The following is a 22,257-nucleotide window of genomic DNA, read 5'->3' as shown; positions in this document are numbered from 1 at the left end:
CCTGCTTGCCTGCCTGCCTGGCTGCTGCTGCCTCTAACAGTTAGTATTTGAGATGCTTGATCTGTCCGTCTGCCGACTGTAAATATTAGTAGCATCATCATCATCATGATCACCGTGAGCAGCATCATGAGCAGCAGCGTCATCATCATATTATTTCAGTTGAGTCTTTGCATTTAAAATAAAATAAAACAAAAGTACCTTTGACCTATGGCAAGGTATACGTTACAAACGTTACACGTTACTAAGCTGCGATCGATGATGCGATTTTAAACCAGAGACTCCGACTCAGAATTCATATAAAAGACTTCTGTAGCAAACAATTGCTTTCAGTTAAATACTAAAAGCGTTTGACGAATAAACGGTGGGAGATCTTGTCTTAATACGGTAGGAGAACTTACTTAAAATACAAAACAAATAATAATCAAATATTAAAAAAAACAAAAACGTAACTAAAAGAAAAGTACCTTAACTAAAAGTAAACGTATTTTTTTTTGTTGTAAACAGCAATCAAATCCAATCAAAACAAAGTAAACAATGTCGGCTTTATCTTGGAAGTTTGTGACGGTTATATTGTGTGCGTATATTATTGTGGCATATGCGCGGCCTCAAGCTCCTGAACAACCTGAACCGGTAATATTTTATTGCAATAAATCTATCAATTGGATTCTTATGGAAATTTTTAATATGGAATTGAATTTGATTGTGAAATTATATGAAATAGTTCAAAGGATTCTTTTAAAAAAGACTAATATTTTGAACAGTGTAACGACCGTAGTAAAAACTAAACAAGAAATTATGAAAAGATAATTTAGTGCTTAAAATGTATACATACATAGTTGCATTGATTTAAAGCATTGTTAATGATTCCTTTCTTAAAGGATACTACTTTAACACGAATTAATATTTTAAAACTTAAGATGTCGTATTTAAAGAAAGGACTGTCAGAAAGGAAATATTTGAATAGCTGTTTTATTTAGACTAAAATATTTACAATGAAAAAATAAAAAAAATGGAAATTGGATTTATAAAACATCGAAATATTCATCACAGACACAAAAAAGTATATATATTCTGGATCCTTATGAAATTCTAAGACGATCTAGCTATGTCCGTCCGTCTGCCTGACTGTTGAAAACACGATAGGGTCCAAATAAAGGAGTTAGTTGGCCGGAATGGACAATATCGGCCCTTAATTTCACCTAGCCCCCATAAAAATTTCCCCCGGAACACTGTTTGATCAGTCAAAAATATTTGCTTATAACTCAGCCATTTGTGGACCGATTTTCTCGATTTTAAGTAGCAACCGAATCGAGACTATAGCATATATAGTCTCCTAAAATCTTAATTAAGAATCGGTTTCATAATTTTATATTGTTTCTGATTTCTAATCAGCCCAATTATGAATAAAAAATTCCCCGGGAGTTTGTTCCCCGGGAATTTTGAATTTGAATAGGAAAAATGATACAAAAATTACTTAAAGAAAATTAAATTGGAAATCGTTAGAATCACAGAAACTGTAGACTGAAGAATTAGATTAAAATTACTTTTTAGAAATAAATAAGTATCATATTCTTCATCTTAATGATGTTTATTAGATGAAGAAGAGAGAAATTCTGAATTTATTCCACCCTGTTTAGAATTAAAATTTATTGCGAGTTGAGTAAATTTTAGATTTAAATATGTAATCAAAATATCCTGCAATATTCTTGCACAAATTTTGACCGATTTATTCGGAAGCTTTTCCTTGAAAACGGATTTTTTGTTAAAAATTAAGTGAAATCAAGCTGTTTTGATGTCAAAATCAGAAAACGAGATTTAAATTAAATAGAAAACACAATTTTTTTCTTTAGATTGTAATTTTTTATCGAATCATAAAGTAAACATGTCGCTCATTAATTCGGGTTTTAAAATGAGTAACTAATTCTTTAGTAAATGATTCATTCACTTTTTCTAAATTATTTATAACAAATTGTATTATACCCTCAAGCTATATCAACGTTGCCGAATCTTTGCTTAATCAAGTTGTCTTAGGGAATTTCACAAATCTGTCTGTTAGTGAACGTGGATAATTTGAAGTCACGCAGTTCATGATTGACGCATTTATAAATACGCAAAAAGATTATAACCATGTTAGACAAAGATTTCCGACGATGTTTAATCTCATCCATGTAACTTATTACCTATTGTTCTTAGCAAAATGTGTCCCACATAGTTTAGATAGCTCTTTTTTCAATCTTTCGAAAAAAATATTTAAAAAAAAAAAAAAATTTAATATTTTTTTGTTCAAAAGAAAGCTTGGGTCTATTCCTTTAGACCTATTTGGTTGCTTAGTGGGATACGAGTGGGATATATAGCAAAATAAATGTTTTGTAACTCAAGATATACAATTTTTTTTTAAATTTTGTTTGCTCTAATGAAAGCTTAGGTCCATTCCTTTAAGAGCTTTTTGGTCTCTTAGTGGGATGATGAATGTCAAACTCAATATCACTTTCGACAACCGTTTCAAAATCCCATTCGCCATCACTTTCAACACCACGGCCCTAAAAGTTCTGTTTCGAAATCAATTCTAAAATCATTGAGCCTATTTTTTTTACTAAATAACAAATATTTTATTTTCATTGGTTCAAGTCCAAAATAAAACATTTTGAAAGACTTGTTTTTAGAATTGTAACTTCTTGCACTAGTATTTATATATTTATAGAAGGAGCTATTGGACCACTCTGAAACAATACAATTTTTACTTATTTAAATTTGGAATTGTGAAAAATTTTAAGCAATTTAATAAATTTAAATATATGTATATGAACATTTATTCGTTTTATTCGATTATTCTACATAAAATTGTGCGAATTATTCGATATTCGAAAATTGTAATTTTTAAATTGTTCGAATAATTATTCGATTAATCGAACGATCATTACTCGAATGAATACTCTAATTGATATCCATGTACATTGCTTTCTAATAATTTCTTAATATTTTCGTTAAAATTTGTGTAATTCTATCAATGTGCTTTAAACGCGAGGTTTAATTTTATATTAGTGGTGAACTGATAATGCCCACCCATAACCCTAGGTCTCCACGTAGCAATTTGTATGGCTAAGCTCAAGCAAAAACGTCGGCACACTGATTGCTTTAGGTGAAGAAAACATTTGTCGCAAATACAAAATGTTCAATGAAAAACTGAGATGTATTTTGCTTATATTTTGTGTTGAAGGATATTTTCCACAAATTTTTTTGTTTTTTAACTTTTGGTACTTAAGGAAATTAAGAAAATTAAATGTGTATGCACTAATTACAACGAATCATAGAAAGAAGAAATTTTACATTAAAGACAACTGAACTGAGCAATCTTTGCGCAATGGATTGCTACATATGGGCATTTCCATATCATCGTACCTGACATTTGTACACCTATAGAGTGGAATAGATTTTGGAAAAATAAGAGTATCTGAAAAATAATTTGGTCTTTATGTTCCATTCAGAGGATACTATATTTTAAAATAATAAAAAGTTCTTTCGAAATATTGTTGTCCAAAATATTGAGCGAAATAAGGGTATATCGTACGTGACATAAAACGGAACTCATTTTGAGGTTCTACATGTACATCAAAATGAAAATATTCGAATCGTGAGAGGCGTTATGTTTTTTTTTTTAATTTCTTACACTAAACGAAATATTTTTCCTTAACAATCCGTTATATTTAAATAAAAACAATCTTTAGATGATTTTATAATAAATAAAATTTAATATCGTACATGACATACCGTACGTGACAGATTTTTCTCTTATAATAAAACAATATATATTCTGTAAATATTCATATGTATACAAAAACTAAAAAAGTGAATAGAAAATATACATTCGGTTTCAATAAACAATTTGACAATAGCAAAAAACAAATCATAGTCAAATTCATTTCATACTACAAGCTTATTGGGAGCCTAGTTTTCTCCGCAATTTTAGCCTAAAACATTAAAAAATTAAATATAATCAGTTTAAACTATTGTTTTTGTCTTTAAAATGTTGTAATATAATCTAAATACTTTCACATAATAACATTTTATTATTTTCTTCTATTCAAATCATCTTGAAAAAAAGTTTCAAGGGTTTTTGTTTTTTCAGTCGTGGTAGCGTTTCTCGTGGTCTACACATCGCAAATTTTATGGACGCAATCAAATTTGACAATTGCGGCAATAAATAAAATATTGTATCCAAAATTTAGTTAAAGAAACTTAAGTAGTTGACCATAGTAGCATAGAATTTTGAAATTTTCTTTTAATTTTTTACTATTTGTTAAATTTTGATATTTTAATTTAATTCAAATATATGAAAACTAAATTCCCTTAAGTCAACGAAAATTCAATGAAGATAAGTCGATTATGGGTATTCTCATTTTTTCTTTAAGTAGCTTAGGACCTTAACACAATATAAAAATATATAAATGAAAAAATTACAATTACAATATGGAATTGAAAAAAGAAAATATGCAAATATTTAGTATAATATGCTAAATTATACTGTAAAGAGCAAAATATGCAAAAATATCCACTAAAAAATTGATGCCAAAATTCTGATCCTAATTATGACACATCACGGTGTCCATAACTTCTTCTTCTACATAAAAATGTTTGAAATTTGGTATTTGTATTAAGATTAACATAACCGATCGATCGATAAACATTTTGATGTTCAAATACAGGGTTTGGCCAAAAAAGCATGGACGTTCTAAAAGTATCAACAAAAATTGCATGTAAATGGCTGAAATTTAGTCCAAAAATAAAGAATAAAATGTGAGATCGAAAAAAAATTGGTCATTCAAATTTCGAATTACATATACAGCGTTTGGCCAAACAATCACGGATATTTTTTTAAAGCATCGAAAAAATTAGGGTTTTCATGTAAATGCCTGAAATTTAGTCCAAAAATGAAGAATGGCATAAGTGATTGAAAAATACATATACAGGTTTTGGCCAAACAATCATGGACGTTTTGAAATTATCGGAAAAGTTAGGTTATTCATGTAAAATTTGAAATTTGGTGTACATTTAAGATCAGCACATTTGATCCATCGCAAAAAACATTAGAAATTACATACAGGAGTTGGCCAAATAAACAATGACGTTATAAAAGTATCGAAAAAAGTATTTAATTTTTGTAAATGGGTTCAATTAGGTTTATAATAAAAAATAATATAAATGATCCATTGAAAAAATTTCGACACATAAATACATGCTTTGGCCAAATCAGCATAGATGCAAATTACTCTCAAACTTACATAATTTTTGAAATTGACCAAAAAAATACAAAAAAAAATTTGTAAAATATGAAGGCACTGAAATCGTTCTGGTTATTGGAATGGCAAATAATTGCAGCTGAAATGTATAGTGCTTACTCTTAATACTTTACAGTATTAGATATAATTTACACTTAACCTCTAATAGCCCCTTTTAATTTGTTCTGGCCTTTCAAACTTTTTTTTTTAATTTAGTTTCTATAGATTTAAAATTAGTTCCTAATCACTTCACTTTTATATAAGAAGAACACGCAAAAACTCCTTAATAACTACGTGGAATGGTTAACTGCTAACTGTTTTATAAAAACATGTGCTAGTTTGCAAAAAAAAATTAAAGAAAAAAGCACAGGCTACGATATGTAATTTCAAAATCAATAAACTTGGTGACAATACTATTTGGGACACTTTCAAAGATGCAATTTTATCAGGAAATTGTTTATCTATAAAAACAAACCATTACCTTATTTTTTATAAGTAAACTTTACAAAATAATATTTAATTACAGTGCAACAAAGTTGTATCTTTTTAAAATTATTCAAACAAAAAGTTAGCACTGAATATTTAACAACAAAAAATGCCACTCAAATCTTTCTCAACGGCCTTAGAAGATTTGACATTTAATTTAAAGGTAATTTTTGTTGATTTGTTTTGTAGTTTTTTGTATTTTTTTTTTGCAATAAACAAGATAATTTGCATCAATGTCAATTTTTAGACACTTTTTCCATAAAATACTTGTACAAATTACAAACAAAAAATAACGATTATTTTGAATAATAAACAATTTTATTTTTCTCGTATAAATATTAATGAGTTAAATAATAATAATATAAAAATTAAGTAGTTAGTTAGTTACTTTACACTTTTTATATGTATATTATTGTATTTAAATATATAAAATAGAAGAAAAAAAAAATATGACTTTCCACATTATTATTATTATCGTATGATAATAAATCAAAATCTATTCAAATTATTTACAACATGCACATTTGTGTTGAAAACATTAACGTTATTAGTTTTAAAAGGTTATTATTTTCAGTAGTAAGTTAGTCAAGTTAGTTGTTATGTATTGTAATTAGAATTGTAATTTATGAAATAATAACCTTTTGCTATTAAACAGTAAAATAATATAAAGCGTAATACAACGAATTAGATTGTAATTTTACAAGTCAAATTTAAGAGCAATGAAATTAATATAAAACTTGAATAACATTATTTTAAAATTTCTCTTCCTGAACTGTGCTGAATTGTATAGTATGAATATCAATATGAAGTCAAAGATCCCGAAAAGGAATTATTTTTCAATAAAAATGAAGCTGGAGATGCTCAGGGCAAGGTAAGTAACATACAGTCTCAAAAATAAAAAATAAAGAAATGACACACAGTGTGGTGTCGATTGTAAAAATGGGGTCCGACTTTAATATGATGTATGAACGAATCGTAGAGGAGGACATTGGCTTTAAGAATATTAAATCTGTGACTATTCTGTTAGAATACAAGGTGGGATACAGGTTATCATAGTCGTCCACCTCTGGTTAAGAAAACTTGTAACAGCTTGTAACTAGGGTTTTTATCCCTGGAATTCCCGGGAATTTTGCACAATTTTTCACTACCCGATTCCCGGGATTTTTAGTCGGGAATCCCGGGAATTAAAAACTGACGAAAATACATAGAAAACAAGTTAGAACTCTGTTTTTTTTAAACAAAAAATAGTGAAAAGTTTTTTGCTTATACCTTGGTAATAATAGACCGCTTATTATTATTATTTATCTGGGGTTTTTCGTATGAAAATTTAAAAAGAGAATTAATTATTTATAGAATTTATTTCTTATTGAATTATTCTAATTTCTTTAAATTTCTTCTTCAAATCCATAACAAAATAGCTTCAAAAATTTATTAAATGATTAAATTTTTCTTCAATTAAAATCTAGTACAAAACAATGTTTTCAATTAATTTTGGAAACTATTTGATTTAACAAAAATTCAATCATTCAAAGTTTGAATAAATTCTTTCGTGAAAAACATGTGAAATTTATGTTCCCATGAAATATTTATTTCCCTCGAAGGGAAAATTGCTATCGTGATATTCCCCTAAACTTTTCATTCACAATAGTTGATTGTGTTCGTAGCAACTGTTTATAGTTTACAAAATTTCATCTAGAAATTTCACAACATGGGGAATTTTTTCACGTGAACAAAGTTTATGAACGAAAAATGGGAACATATTTCATGTGAAGTATTGATTCGCGATAGGGGTGATTGATTCGCGATAGGGGTGATTAAATAACTTTAAAATGAATCGAGTTAAAACAAAGGCATTGGAATGAATTTAAAAAATTAAATATTAGGAAGGGATTTATGTAATAGGGCCCATACACAACACCATCATGATTGTGCAATCAAGTGATTGTGCCAGCTGATTGATCGTGTATGAGCTTGTGGTGTGATTGTACCAGCTGCTGGTGCTTTATCAAAAATAGTTTGATATTTTTTTATTGAACCAGCAATATTGAATCGTGTGTTGTAAAATTAGATCATAAAATTTAAATCGTCAAGACATAAACATCAAAAAATAAAAAATAAATAAATATGAATGCCAAAGAAAAAAATATTTTGGGGAGAATTTTTCGAAGTTTATAAAACAATGCCTTGCCTATGAATTAAAAAACCAATGCTACAATAAAATGATAGAACAATTGAAAGAGGTGGGCCAAGAGCAAGAATGGTAAAAAAAATCAACGTTTTTCGAATACTGCAGGAACAGATGATGTTTAGGAGTCTTCGTTGTGGTATTACGATAAACTCCATTTTTGGAAGATCAGGAATGTTCCAGAGAAGAAAAATGTACCATCTTCTTTTAGAAGTTTAGTGTGTCCTAGTTCTCCTTTGTTTTCTAACCATTTCTTCATGCAAACACGTTTTTTTTTTTATTATCATTTTTCGTTTTTATTTATCATTATTCATTACAAACTTTTCCACACAATTTTTGGTAAAAAATTAATTTTGTACCAGCATGCTGGAGTAATGTGTGCTTCAAGCTTAATTGCACAATCATTGCTCAATAATGATGGTGTTGTGTATGGGCCCTATAATGAAAGGCTGACATTTTTAAATTACGATTAAGATTTTAGTGAATTAAGCTCAAATTTTATTAATTAATTCGAAGATCTGATATTTAATAATTATAACATTAAGTTTTTATATGAAATTTGGCTATAATATTCCTAATTTACAGTATCATTATATATTTCGGGAATAGCCGGGTACCCGGGAATGTAGAAACAAATTTTCCGATTCCCGGGAATCAAAAAAGTTCGGGAAATTAAAAACCTTGTAGCATAAGCGCTTTCTAAAACAAAGTGTGTTTGAGATATCATCAAAATTTGTTATTCGTTTGAAAGGTCTATCGATGCCATTGTGTATGAAATATAACATCGGCAAAGATCCGCCTCTGGTTGGCGCACATATGAAATGTTAAATTGTCCTTGACTCTGGCGCATAAATCAGACTGAATTTGACATAAACAAAGGTTTATGTTGACTGTGAGAGCCATTGTGGTTTATTCGCATAGACCTTCAGAAAACCTCACAAGAAAATGATTAATGGGTCAAATGGCGGCCAGTTCATACCACTCATTTTTATTGTACCCACTGTGCAACATTTAAAATCTCTTTAACTCTAACTAACTCTTCTCTTGTCATCCATCCAAGGTATCTGGTGAATATTCCGTTTGGTTACCCGATGGCAGATTAATGACCGTGGCTTATACCGTAGAAGGTGAAAATGGTTTTGTGCCAAAGATTACCTTTGACACCAACAATCCATTGGGTTAAACAACAAAGCAACAACACTGAATCAGGTAGCAACAACAACAAAAAATTACAAAAGAAAATTCAATGAAAACCATAAATTTCAACAAAAAAAATCTTGCAAAAAAATCATTTTACAAAATAAAGATGAAAACACCTACCACAAGATCCTCCTTATTATTTTATCTTTTTTTAAACAATTAATTAACAAATAAATAAATCAACAACACACACTCTTTAATAATAAACATTTCTCTCTACTTTTTGGCTGATAAACAAAACAAATATTTAGCGTAAAATTTCTTTAAACATTTTTTTCGGTTGAAGTATGTTTTTTTGCCTTTTTAACAAACCACAAAAATAAAAAAACTAGATTAATTACAATTTATCCATTCATTTGTGTATATTTGTATATTTAAACAGATACTCAATATTATATTAGTATGTAAGCTGTTTATTTTTTTGTTTTTTATTAAATATTTTATTTGTATTAACTATTATTATTATTAGTAATAATTGTTAATAAGTCTATTTCAATTGTATTGTATTGTATTTACTCCTACTTTATAAAGTCATAAATAAAAAATAAAACAAAAAATAAAATAAATTTAACAAGAAAAGAAAAGTATGTGTATCATCAAATCCAACATCAAACCATCAGACAGACCAGCAGACCAACCAACAACCGATCGATCAACTTCTTTGTCGTCTTCTTTGCTTTTTTTACCTATACTACACCTATGTACTTATGTACTTATATATTTTCTGAAATTATTTTGTTTATATTAAATTGTATTGTATATTATTATTATTGTATCGTATTGTATATTCTCAAATATTTACTCAAATATTTATTTTTATTTTTCTGGTATTTAAAAAAGAATAATAATAAAATAAATAGTTAAAAAAGCGACAATGTTTTGAGTTTGAATGTGTTTTATTTGAAGATATTCAAATCTGGATAAGTAACTTCTCCATTCTCAGACACGTTGATTATAAAATTAATAAAATATTTGACAAAAATACTGTAATTATTATTTTCATAAAAAAATTACAAGACATTAAGAGCAAATTAATTTTACTGTTACTCATATTCACCCCTATCGCGAATCAACATTTCACATGAAATATTTTCCCTTTTCCTTTTTTCGTTCATCAAATTTGTTCACGTGAAAAAAATTCCCCTTGTGAAATTTTTAGATGGAATTTTGTAAACAATAAACAGCTGTTACGAACAAAATCAACTATTGTGAATGTAAAATTCATCATGATATTCCCGATAGCAATTTTTCCTTCGAGGGAAATGAATATTTCATGGGAACAAAATTTCACATGTTATTGCCGATAGGGGTGATTATAAAAATATACACTTAATTTGATGTTTGTTTCCATCGGCCGGATGTTTTCGCTTTATGTAAAGTCCAAGGTAAGGTTAGGTTATAAATGCCGCCAGTATTAACAGCTCACTTGGGTCCATGAATTGGTCCCCTTGTGATACCCTAAGGATCATGCTCAGGTCCTTAAGAGGTCCTTCACATGTCGGTATGGGGTTCAATACCGAACCAACCTGACGCACGATTGAACGAATCCATCTTCCTAACATCCACGCTAGATAGATTCGCTAGGGCGTGCAAAAAAAGGACTACCCATTGCAGTAGCACGTGCCCCCGATAGAGCAGGACAAAGGCAGAGATGTTCAACCATTTCCTCCTCGTCATCATCATGGCAACTTCTACAAAACTAATTGTATGGAGTGTTCAGTCTTCTAGCATGCGCATGATGGTCAAAAACGTGCCATGTGAGCCTCGATATCGTGATTTATAGCAGGAGATCGGTAAACCGACTAAAATATCGATATCGTCGTCTTGCAGACGTGAGCCTTTTTTGGCCAGTTCATCCGCAATAGCATTGCCAAGCATACCAGAGTGAAACGGCACCCTAAATAACTCCAGGCTAGAATGTCTCGCCATCTGAAATCTTAGCTTGAATTACACTACATTGATCCTGAAGGCAGAAACACACCCCTTCTGGAAAGGGGATATAGAAGCCATCACCCACATCAGCCGCATACTTGGAGCCATCTGTAAAGATGACAAACTTGTCCATTCGTGTCGAAGGCCTTCGATACAGGGAAGTGCCTGTCTATAAAGGTTAAAGGAGTGCGGTAGTCAATATGTTCACAGGGATACAAGATATACATTCCAGAATAGACGCATAGCCATGCGGTAACCTCCGAATTTATTGCCAATTGTTTGGCCATGAGATCAGCCAGTAGCCAGTGCAACATAACGGAGGTGGAGTGCTGCGCTGCGCACCCTTAATCATTAGTGCAGAGATTCACAGGATTCTCTCAATCATCCCGCAGTAGGTGGATTTACTCGGAGACTTCCACCATACTAGTGCTCCATACACTAGTATGGGCTTTACCATCATGTCAAATAGCTATTTCGCATTCTTAGGGCTTATTCACCAGGTTTTCTCAATGGCCCTTCACCAGGCATAAATAGCGATTGACGCCTTGGACGCTCTCACTTGGATATTCGGGCTCCAGAATAGCTTGGAGTCTAGAATGTTACCTAGGTACTATCCGAGAGCATAAGTTGCACTTCGTTAAGTCGCCGTAATGGGAAGGAGTGGATTTTGTTCTTAAAAAGAGCACAAGCTCCGTTTTCCCAGGATTCACTCCAAGTCCACTATCAGTGCTCCAATGGCTAAGTGTAATAAGTGAAGTTTTGTAGGTATTGCGATAATGACTCAAGATGATTCCCAGAAACAGCTACATCATCAGCATTGCACTTCATGCAGTCAATTTCATGAGCAGCTATAAAACCCATCCCTGCGGAGTCCACCGGTTCGTTAATCTAAAGATAGTAGCAGTCCCCATAGATAAAATAATAACTCTATTGGTTAGAAGTCTACCTATGCAGCAGGAAGAATCGTCTCTGACGTCATATTATTGAAGGCCCCTTCAATATCCAAAAAGGCCACCAATGCATACTCTTTGTGCTCGAGTGATTTTTCTACAAATCCCACAAGCGAATGTAGAATTTCAAACGCAGGAAGGGATGTTACTACATATAACTTCGATACCCTTTCCGATTCCATATCGAGGATTCTTGAAAGTTGTCCTAACAGTGAAATTGTTGTTTCTGTTAATATCAATGTTCACAACTGCTCTTGGCTTCACCAGTCAAGTCATACAACTACAGAAGACCAATATGTTGAACTATAGGCGGCACGCATATTCCATGCGTTGATGGGCACCAACATAATATTGAACAAAATGTTTTTAATACTTGTTTTGTAATTGAATTTTATGTTATGTGAAGAAAAAATATTTTGTCAGTTCAGTTTCTTCAATAAATTTACTCAATTTATTATTATTTTATAAATAATCACATCCACTATTATTTAACCCGAAAGGATATTTAATATTAAAACATAATATCCAATACATAACATCCCCGACCTTATCCTGACTTCACACCCTGACAAGTATGTAGTAGATGTATTTGCACCTCTTGGTGATTCGGATCATTATACCATTTCCGCCACCTTTTCGTTCTCTGAACTTCATAACGTTTCACGACCAGCTGAACGATTTGTTTCGGTATTTTAATTGGAAACTCAGTTTCTTAGACAATAGTGTCAATGCCATGGCGAAAATTGTCGAAAACATAATTATGATGGGGATGAAAACCTTTATTCCAACAAAAAAAAAGTTTCGATTAAAACTATGAGTAAATCCTGGTTTAATCAGAAGCGCTAAATTGCAATTAGATCCAAAGAGGAAGCATTCAGAATCTGACGTGAAAACAAAAATGCTGATTCGGTGCGAAAAAGGGAGAGATCTTCGTGTGACAAAGTGCTGAGTCGTGAAAAATCTCAACACCTGCAGCGCCTCCGAGACAATGTTGTTACAGCTCCCCGGGTCAGTAAAAGCTTTTGGATAATGCTATTTCCTCAATTCCTACTATTTTAAGAGATGGCCAAGCATTCACTGAACCGGTTGATAATTCGAACCTAGCGGAAAGTAATCAACCACTACCCTAGCTCGAAAGAGAATCAGTTACTATACTGAATATATTAATTCGCGCTCGCCCAGTTAAAAATGTTTTAGCGGATCTCAACATAAACAAGTCTCCTGGGCCTAATGGTACACCAGCTACTAGTCTTGAAACAGTGTACTTCAACGTTATCTCGTCCATTACCTAACCTTTTTAGCACTTTATATCGTGCTGGCAAATTTCCTGTATGTTGGAAAGTTGCTAATGCAACGGCAATTCCTAAAAATGGAGAGGCTAACAATACTGAAAATGATCGAAAAATAGCAATTTGTTCGCACTTTCCAAAGTTATGGCTAACTACCATCTTGTGAAATCTTGTAATTAGAGTCCAACAATCTACTCAGAGACCGGCAGTATGGCTTTCGTAGAGGATGCTCTACGGGAGACTTGCTATTCATCGTTTTGGCGAAAGTAAAGTGGTGGCTCTATTTCTAAGGCGTGGCTTTTAAATCGCACCATAGGAGTTGTTTTAGATGGAATCTCATCAAACGAGTTCAAGATCAATTCATGGGTACCGCAAGGCTACGTCCTTTCTCCTACTCTATTTGTTAACGGAACATGAATGTTACGCTTAACCAAAATCTTGTGGAAATCTCTGAATTGGGTTGTGCGAATATAGACTTTAATGCTCGCAAGACTCAATGTTGTATGTAGAGTTTTTAATTTCCCGACTTTTTTTGATTCCCTGGAATCGGAAACATTTTTTTCTACATTCCCGGGTACCCGGCTATTCCCGAAATATATAATGATACTGTAAATTAGGAATATTATAGCCAAATTTCATATAAAAAATGAGTGTTATAATTATTAAATATCAGAGCTTCGAATTAATTAATAAAATTTGAGCTTAATTCAATAAAATCTTAATCCGTAATTAAAAAATGTCAGCCTTTCGTCCATAAATCCATTCCTAATATTTAATTTTTTAGATTCATTCCAAAGCCTTTGTTTAAACTGAATTAATTTTAAAGTTAATTAACAACAGAATTTATTCAAACTTTGAATGATTAAATTTTTGTTAAATCAAATAATTTACAAAATTAATGGAAAAATTTGTCTTAAGCCTTTTTGTGATAGATCTTAATTGAAGAACAATTTAATCATTTAATAAATTTTTGAAGCTATTTTGTTATGGGTTTGAAGAAGAAATTTAAAGAAATTAGAATGATTCAATAAGAAATAAATTCTATAAATAATTAATTCTCTTTTTAAATTTTCATACGAAAAACCCCAAATAAATAATAATAATAACAAGCGATCTATTATTGCCAAGATATAAGCAAAAAACTGTAAAAAACTTCTCACTGTTTTTTGGTGAAAAAAAACAGAGTTCTAACTTGTTTTCTATGTATTTTCGTCAGTTTTTAATTCTCGGGATTCCCGACTAAAAATCCCGGGAATCGGGTAGTGAAAAATTGCCAAAATTCCCGGGATAAAAACCCTAGTTGTATGTTAACACACAAACGCACGACTTACCATGTTGCATTATCTGTTTCTATGGTTGGTGTAAATATTATAGTTTCAAAAGCTTTTGATGTTCTAGGCATGTGTAATCAGTGCGATGTCCGCTGGACATAACTAATTTCTTCAAGTGCCTTGGTTTATTAAAATGGTGTAGGAAATACTTCAGCCAACTGGAATACAACTCTCTGCTTCAAAGTCTATTTTGGAGCTACTCGACAGGGGAAGATGAAGGTGCTTATTGGTGACAGTATGTTATCCAGCTCTATTGACTCATTGGAACATCGTCGCAATGTGGTTTGTGTTTCATTGTTCTAACGATACTAAAATGAAATGTGCTATACTGATTTTAGTAAAATATCACGTAAAAAAAAAATGTTTTTTTTTGTAAAAAAAATTTAGAATTTTTCTTGAACAATTTTGAAAAACAATAGAATTTTGGTAAGTTAAAAAAATCTTGTGTCAGCATTCGCAAATTATGAAAAAATTAAATATTTCTTAAACTGTAAGATTATCAAAGTAACGTATTATAGTTTTAAATATATCATATACTAGTTGACCGCCCCGGCTTCGCCCGGTAGCATTTACTAATGTTAGTTCGTCAAGTTCTCCAACCCTGCCTGTTCTTATTTATTTGCAAAAAAAATATCTAAATTTGTACTGCATACTTTAGGGGCTTTTTTATTACAGTTGACTGGACTCAAAAAAGCCGGTTTTAGCCGTAATTTTTTAATTTTTTTTCTTTACAATCCATCTCCTGAAAATTTCGAATCGAATAAAAAAAAAATCAAAAATCGCTCTAGCCGTTCTCACGTTTTCATTTATATATATATAGATTCCTCCGTATGACTAGTAAAATTATACATAAGGGTCAGCGGTCACACAATAAATCCTCAAATGATTATATGAAATTTAGATTTTATATTACTGTTTTTGATAAAATTTAATTCATCTTACATACATTAGTAATATTCTCTATTCTTTCTCTCTTAGACTGTTAGCAAATTTACGATATTTCTGTTTGCTTTTAATTATAAAGAACACATAATTACATACATAAGTGTGAGCTGAATTGTTTGCCAACATATTGATTAATATTTATAATCCAAATGGCCAAAACAAAACTAACTTATAAACACAATCAAGAGTTCATAACCTCTTGAGTATGGTAATAAAAACGGGTTTTTTAAAACAAGAACACAAAATACAAACTTATTTCTACTTATAGTTTGAGGCAAAAAAGAAATGCAAACAAAACAAACTTAAAAAAGAAGGAAAGAAAATTAATAATATAAACTTACTTGATGATTTTGAATGAATAGAATGCTGTTAAAATAATGTATCTACATGATAATGGATCGTAATGTTGAAATTTTTCTTGAATTAAAGTTCTTGATTGTTAATAAATGTTTCTTGTTATTTAGTTAATGTGAGGGTAGACTAAACAAATAAAAAGAAAACAATAAAAATTAAAGAAATTATATTAAAATATTCTACGTGTTGTACTTGAGAAGCTAAAAATATGTTTTCTTTGTTTATAAACGTTAAGATACACACCTTTCCATCCATTATTCATCATTGAAATGGTAAACACAGCTGTATTCGATTTTCTTTTCTTTTTTGAGGTTTAATTTCTTTACTTTCCATTAATTTATTTCTAAATTCGTCAATTATTATTTACGTTGTAGTTTTTTTTAATGCCTTAGAATTCTATGTTTTAAAAGTTGTTCAACTCTTTGAATTTAAATTATACTATCTACGATTTTTACTACTGTTGTGGGTATTACGATAATTCATTAATTTGTCTATATACTCCTCATGATTTATAATGGTGGCCAAAAGACCACGAGCATTTACCGGCGACTCATCGGGTCCATAGTCAATTAGTTCATCATCTAGGTTGGTCATGGTACCACCGAGAGCCCTCAAAATGGCATCACCAGCACAAATGTCCCATTTCTTAATTTTGGTTGAATGCAAATAGGCGGTGGCATTATTGGCCACCACTTGCAACACCTTATATCCAGCACCGGCTGCTGTTAGAATATTGGAATTTTCACCAAATACTGAACGTGTCAGGTCTTTGACATCGCCAGCATGTGACCGTGACACTGTAATGATGGGATGATCAACATTGGTTGCTTCAGGATGTATGGATGAAAGATATTCGGACATAGAATGATCCACCCAAGCCCAGGCTGTTTGTCCTATAAAGGGGCTATGTATAACTCCAATGACAGGTTTACCGCTGACGGCCACACACACCATGGTCGTGACATATTCATAGAGTTGTTCTGAAATAGGAAACAAAAATATTTACAATTTAAATTTTGATCTCACTAATGCCGTTATATGATGTTTTATAGGCTATACTCTAATAATCCTTCCTTCCTCACCTGTAAATTCCTGCGTAGCATCCAAGGGATCTATCCATACAGTTACATCTTTAATGTTCACCAATTCATCCGGAATTTCAGCAGTTTCATGCAGCACCGTTGGATCCAAATCAAATGTATTTGCCTCCGCACAACTTTCCTTATCTTCTTCTGAGAAAATAGTGACACGTGGAAAGATACGATGCAGTCCCTGTTTCATAACACAATGCGAACGGCCATCAGCATCCGTAAATGGATCATTCGCACCCTCATCTGTTTTACCCTTACTTTTCTGCTTCAAGTCCCTAGACTTGGCCACCTCCAATATCTCCATGCCACCTCGTTGGGCCGCCTGTATGGCGCCAATTAACAGCTTGCGCATATTCACCTTATTTTGATTCCTCAGCATGCCATACATGGCTGGTCGCTGCTCCTCGCTACCACCAAACATATAGAACAGGAAACATAATATAAGAATGGCAGCAATAGTTGCCGGTACACGATGAACTTTTATGCTGCGACCGTTCATGGTGATAGTATTGCTCTTGCTGGCGGCTTTTCGATTATTAATTATCAATGGCACAGTCATCCATAAGCTGTATAAGTTTTATTGTTGTAGCGTCTAAAGTTTTCAACACGGTCACGTATTAAATGTAAATGAGGGGAGATGCTGACTTAACAAACATTCTTAAAATACAATATACGTAGAGAAAAGAATAAAAATAAATAATACAAGAAGTATTTCTTATTTGATTAAAGTTTTTGTTGTTGTCGATAGTTGGTTCTTCTTTTTTTTTTGTATACTAGGGAAGAATGTTGACGTAAAGTAAACAAAAAAAGGTACAAGAGAGTAAAAAATGTCAGCTGTGAAAAATTCAATGTTGCCAGATTTGATTACGATGATAATAACAGTAAAATTTCTTGTGATGACACATAGTGATAACAAAAGTAGTTATCGAAAGTTATTGTTTGTTGATGACTATAAAACGGACGTTAATTTAACAATTTATTGAGAAATAATAAAAATATAAATTTGTATGTTAAAATAACTGAATTATATATAATGATATTATGAATTTTGGAAATCTCTTAAATAATAACTACTAAACTGTCTAATCACACTAATTACTAACAAAATAACATTTTTGAGAATGACAACTTTGTAAAAAAGCGTTTAATCGAAAAAAGCAGCTCGATCTGTGATCATCCATATTTCTAACCAAAAATCGATTTTTCATATAAAAAAAGTCAAAAATCTAAAATCATTAATAACTTTGTAAATAAGCGTGTAATCGAGAAAAGCAGCTCGATCTGTGATCACTCATATTTCTGACCAAAAAACAATTTTTCATATAAAAAAAAACTCTAAAATCTGATCACTCATATTTCTGATCAAAAATCGATTTTTCATATGAAAAAATCAAAAATCTAAAATCCGTAATATCTTTGTAAATAAGCGTTTAATCGAGAAAAGCAGCTTGATCTGTGATCACTCATATTCCTAACCAAAAATCCATTTTTTATATGAAAAAAACTAAAAATCTAAAATCCTTAATAACTTTGTAAATAATCGTTTAATCGAGAAAAGCAGCTTGATCTGTAATCACTCATATTTCTAAACAAAAATCGATTTTTCATATGAAAAACTCAAAAATCTAAAATTCTTAATAACTTTGTAAATAAGCGTTTAATCGAGAAAAGCAGCTCGATCTGTGATCACTCATATTTCTGTACAAAAATCGATTTTTCATACAAAAAAACTCAAAATTCTAAAATCTTTAATAACTTTGTAAATAAGTGTTTAATCGAGAAAAGCAGCTCGATCTGTGATCACTCATATTTCTGACCAAAAAACCATTTTTCATATGAAAAAAACTCTAAAATCTGATCACTCATATTTCTGATCAAAAATCGATTTTTCATATGAAAAAGTCAAAAATCTAAAATCCGTAATAACTTTGTAAATAAGCGTTTAATCGAGAAAAGCAGCTTGATCTGTGATCACTCATATTCCTAACCAAAAATCCATTTTTTATATGAAAAAAACTCAAAAATCTAAAATCTTTAATAACTTTGTAAATAAGCGTTTAATCGAGAAAAGCAGATCTATCTGTGATCACTTGTATTTCTAACCAAAAACCGATGTTTCATATGAAAAAACTCAAAATTTGTAAATAAGCGTTTAATCGATTAAAGCAGATCTATCTGTGATCACTCATATTTCTGTACAAAAATCGATTTTTCATATAAAAAACACAAAATTCTAAAATCCTTAATAACTTTGTAAATAAGCGTTTAATCGATTAAAGCATCGATCTATGATCACTCATATTTCTGTACAAAAATCGATTTTTCATATAAAAAAACTCAAAATTCTAAAATCCTTAATAACTTTGTAAATAAGCGTTTAATCGAGAAAAGCAGCTCGATCTGTGATTACTCATATTTCTGACCAAAAAAACATTTTTCATATGAAAAAAACTCTAAAATCTGATCACTCATATTTCTGATCAAAAATCGATTTTTCATATGAAAAAGTCAAAAATCTAAAATCCGTAATAACTTTGTAAATAAGCGTTTAATCGAGAAAAGCAGCTTGATCTGTGATCACTCATATTCCTAACCAAAAATCCATTTTTTATATGAAAAAAACTCAAAAATCTAAAATCCTTAATAACTTTGTAAATAAGCGTTTAATCGATTAAAGCAGCTCTATCTGTGATCACTTGTATTTCTAACCAAAAACCGATGTTTCGTATGAAAAAACTCAAAATTCTAAAATCTTTAATAACTTTGTAAATAAGCGTTTAATCGATTAAAGCAGCTCGATCTGTGATCACTCATATTTCTGTACAAAAATCGATTTTTCATATAAAAAACCTAAAATTCTAAAATCCTTAATAACTTTGTAAATAAGCGTTTAATCGATTAAAGCAGCTCGATCTATGATCACTCTTATGTCTGTACAAAAATCGATTTTTCATATAAAAAAACTCAAAATTCTAAAATCCTTAATAACTTTGTAAATAAGCGTTTAATCGATTAAAGCAGCTCTATCTGTGATCACTCATATTTCTGTACAAAAATCGATTATTCATATAAAAAACTCAAAAATATAAAATCCTTAATAACTTTGTAAATAAGCGTTTAATCGAAAAAAGCAGCTCGATCTGTGATCATCTAACCAAAAATCGATTCTTCATATGAAAAAAGTCAAAAATCTAAAATCCTTAATAACTTTGTAAATAAGCGTTTAATCGAGAAAAGCAGCTTGATCTGTGATCACTCATATTTCTGACCAAAAAACCATTTTTCATATGAAAAAAACTCTAAAATCTGATCGCTCATATTTCTGATCAAAAATCGATTTTTCATATGAAAAAGTCAAAAATCTAAAATCCGTAATAACTTTGTAAATAAGCGTTTAATCGAGAAAAGCAGCTTGATATGTGATCACTCATATTCCTAACCAAAAATCCATTTTTTATATGAAAAAAACTCAAAAATCTAAAATCCTTAATAACTTTGTAAATAAGCGTTTAATCGAGAAAAGCAGCTCGATCTGTGATCACATGTATTTCTAACCAAAAACCGATGTTTCATATGAAAAAACTTAAAATTCTAAAATCCTTAATATCTTTGTAAATAAGTGTTTAATCGAGAAAAGTAGCTTGATCTGTGATCATTCAAAAAAACCAAAAATCGATTTTTTATATGAAAAAAACTCAAAAATCTAAAATCCTTAATAACTTTGTAAATAAGCGTTTAATCGATTAAAGCAGCTCGATCTGTGATCACTCATATTCCTAACCAAAAATCGATTTTTCATATGAAAAAAGTCAAAAATCTAAATTCCATAATAACTTTGTAAATAAGCGTTTAAACGAAAAAAGCAGCTCGATCTGTGATTATCCATATTTCTAACCAAAAATCCATTTTTTATATGAAAAAAACTCAAAAATCTAAAATCCTTAATAACTTTGTAAATAAGCGTTTAATCGATTAAAGCAGCTCGATCTGTGATCACTTGTATTTCTAACCAAAAACCGATGTTTCATATGAAAAAACTCAAAAATCTAAAATCCTTAATAACTTTGTAAATAAGCGTTTAATCGATTAAAGCAGCTCGATCTGTGATCACTTGTATTTCTAACCAAAAACCGATGTTTCATATGAAAAAACTCAAAAATCTAAAATCCTTAATAACTTTGTAAATAAGCGTTTAATCGATTAAAGCAGCTCGATCTGTGATCACTCATATTCCTAACCAAAAATCGATTTTTCATATGAAAAAAGTCAAAAATCTAAAATCCTTAATAACTTTGTAAATAAGCGTTTAATCGAAAAAAGCAGCTCGATCTGTGATCATCCATATTTCTAACCAAAAATCGATTTTTCATATGAAAAAAGTCAAAAATCTAAAATCCTTAATAACTTTGTAAATAAGCGTTTAATCGATTAAAGCAGCTGTATCTGTGATCACTCGTATTCATGGCCTAAAATCGATTTTTCATATGAAAAAACTCAAAAATCTGAAATCCTTAATAACTTTGTAAATAAGCGTTTAATCGCGAAAAGCAGTTTGATCTGTGATCATAGCATATTTAATAGCATATTTTGAATTTATCAAAAACAAATTTTTTCGTACTTAGTTTTCGCTGTTGTGTTACAGGTTTTTACTTCCTTTGTTTAAAATTCAAAATTGAAAAATAGATGGCTTTTCACCAAAAAACAAAAAAAAAATTTAAAAATTTAAAAAAACAATTCGAAATTTTTTTTTTCCAAAAAATAAAAAAACTGAAAAGAAATGTTTGTTCACCTAAAAATATTTAAATTTTATATTTTGAAGATTAATTTAGTGAAGGGTATATAAAATTCGGCACAGCCGAATATAGCTCTCTTACTTGTTAGTTTTAATTTTAGTTCTAATTAGTTCTAATTAAGAAATATTGTCTTTTAAATTTGCTTCTGTAACATCAGCTGATGTCGAAAGAACATTTTCTATGTATAAAAATGTTTTCAGATCCAATAGACAACGATTTTTATTTGAAAATTAAACTAAATTTTGTTTGGTTAAAAATTATGTAAAAGTTTGTTTTTTTTAAGAGCATATTTTAAAGTTTTTACTGCTTTTTTTTAAGAGCTTTTTTTAGAGCATATTTCCGGTTTCCCTGGTGATCACCTATATTACTGATTGATTTTTTATATGAAAAAACCGTTTTTTACCTTTTTGATTAAAACTCTCCCA

General features: G+C 30.3%; 2 protein-coding genes across 2 annotated transcripts; one reads left to right on the top strand and one right to left on the bottom strand.

The window, feature by feature from the left end:
• Positions 1-251: 251 nt before the first annotated feature.
• On the top strand, positions 252-10,022 carry LOC135958033 (pro-resilin-like). The gene is made up of 4 exons (XM_065508896.1): positions 252-384; positions 505-630; positions 6,553-6,633; positions 9,008-10,022. The coding sequence occupies exons 2-4, from the start codon at positions 535-537 to the stop codon at positions 9,128-9,130; spliced, it is 300 nt and encodes a 99-aa protein (XP_065364968.1). The 5' UTR covers positions 252-384; positions 505-534; the 3' UTR covers positions 9,131-10,022.
• A 6,213-nt stretch (positions 10,023-16,235) lies between these two features.
• Positions 16,236-17,815, bottom strand: LOC135957672 (putative inositol monophosphatase 3). The gene is made up of 2 exons (XM_065508458.1): positions 17,031-17,815; positions 16,236-16,928 (listed from the first exon to the last, which is right to left on the bottom strand). Exons 1-2 carry the CDS (start codon positions 17,596-17,598, stop codon positions 16,387-16,389), a joined length of 1,110 nt encoding a protein of 369 aa, XP_065364530.1. The 5' UTR covers positions 17,599-17,815; the 3' UTR covers positions 16,236-16,386.
• Positions 17,816-22,257: the final 4,442 nt, after the last annotated feature.

This window comes from Calliphora vicina, chromosome 4, assembly GCF_958450345.1.
Source record: "Calliphora vicina chromosome 4, idCalVici1.1, whole genome shotgun sequence".
Lineage (NCBI taxonomy): Eukaryota > Metazoa > Arthropoda > Insecta > Diptera > Calliphoridae > Calliphora > Calliphora vicina.
This window is presented reverse-complemented; position numbering and strand designations above follow the sequence as displayed.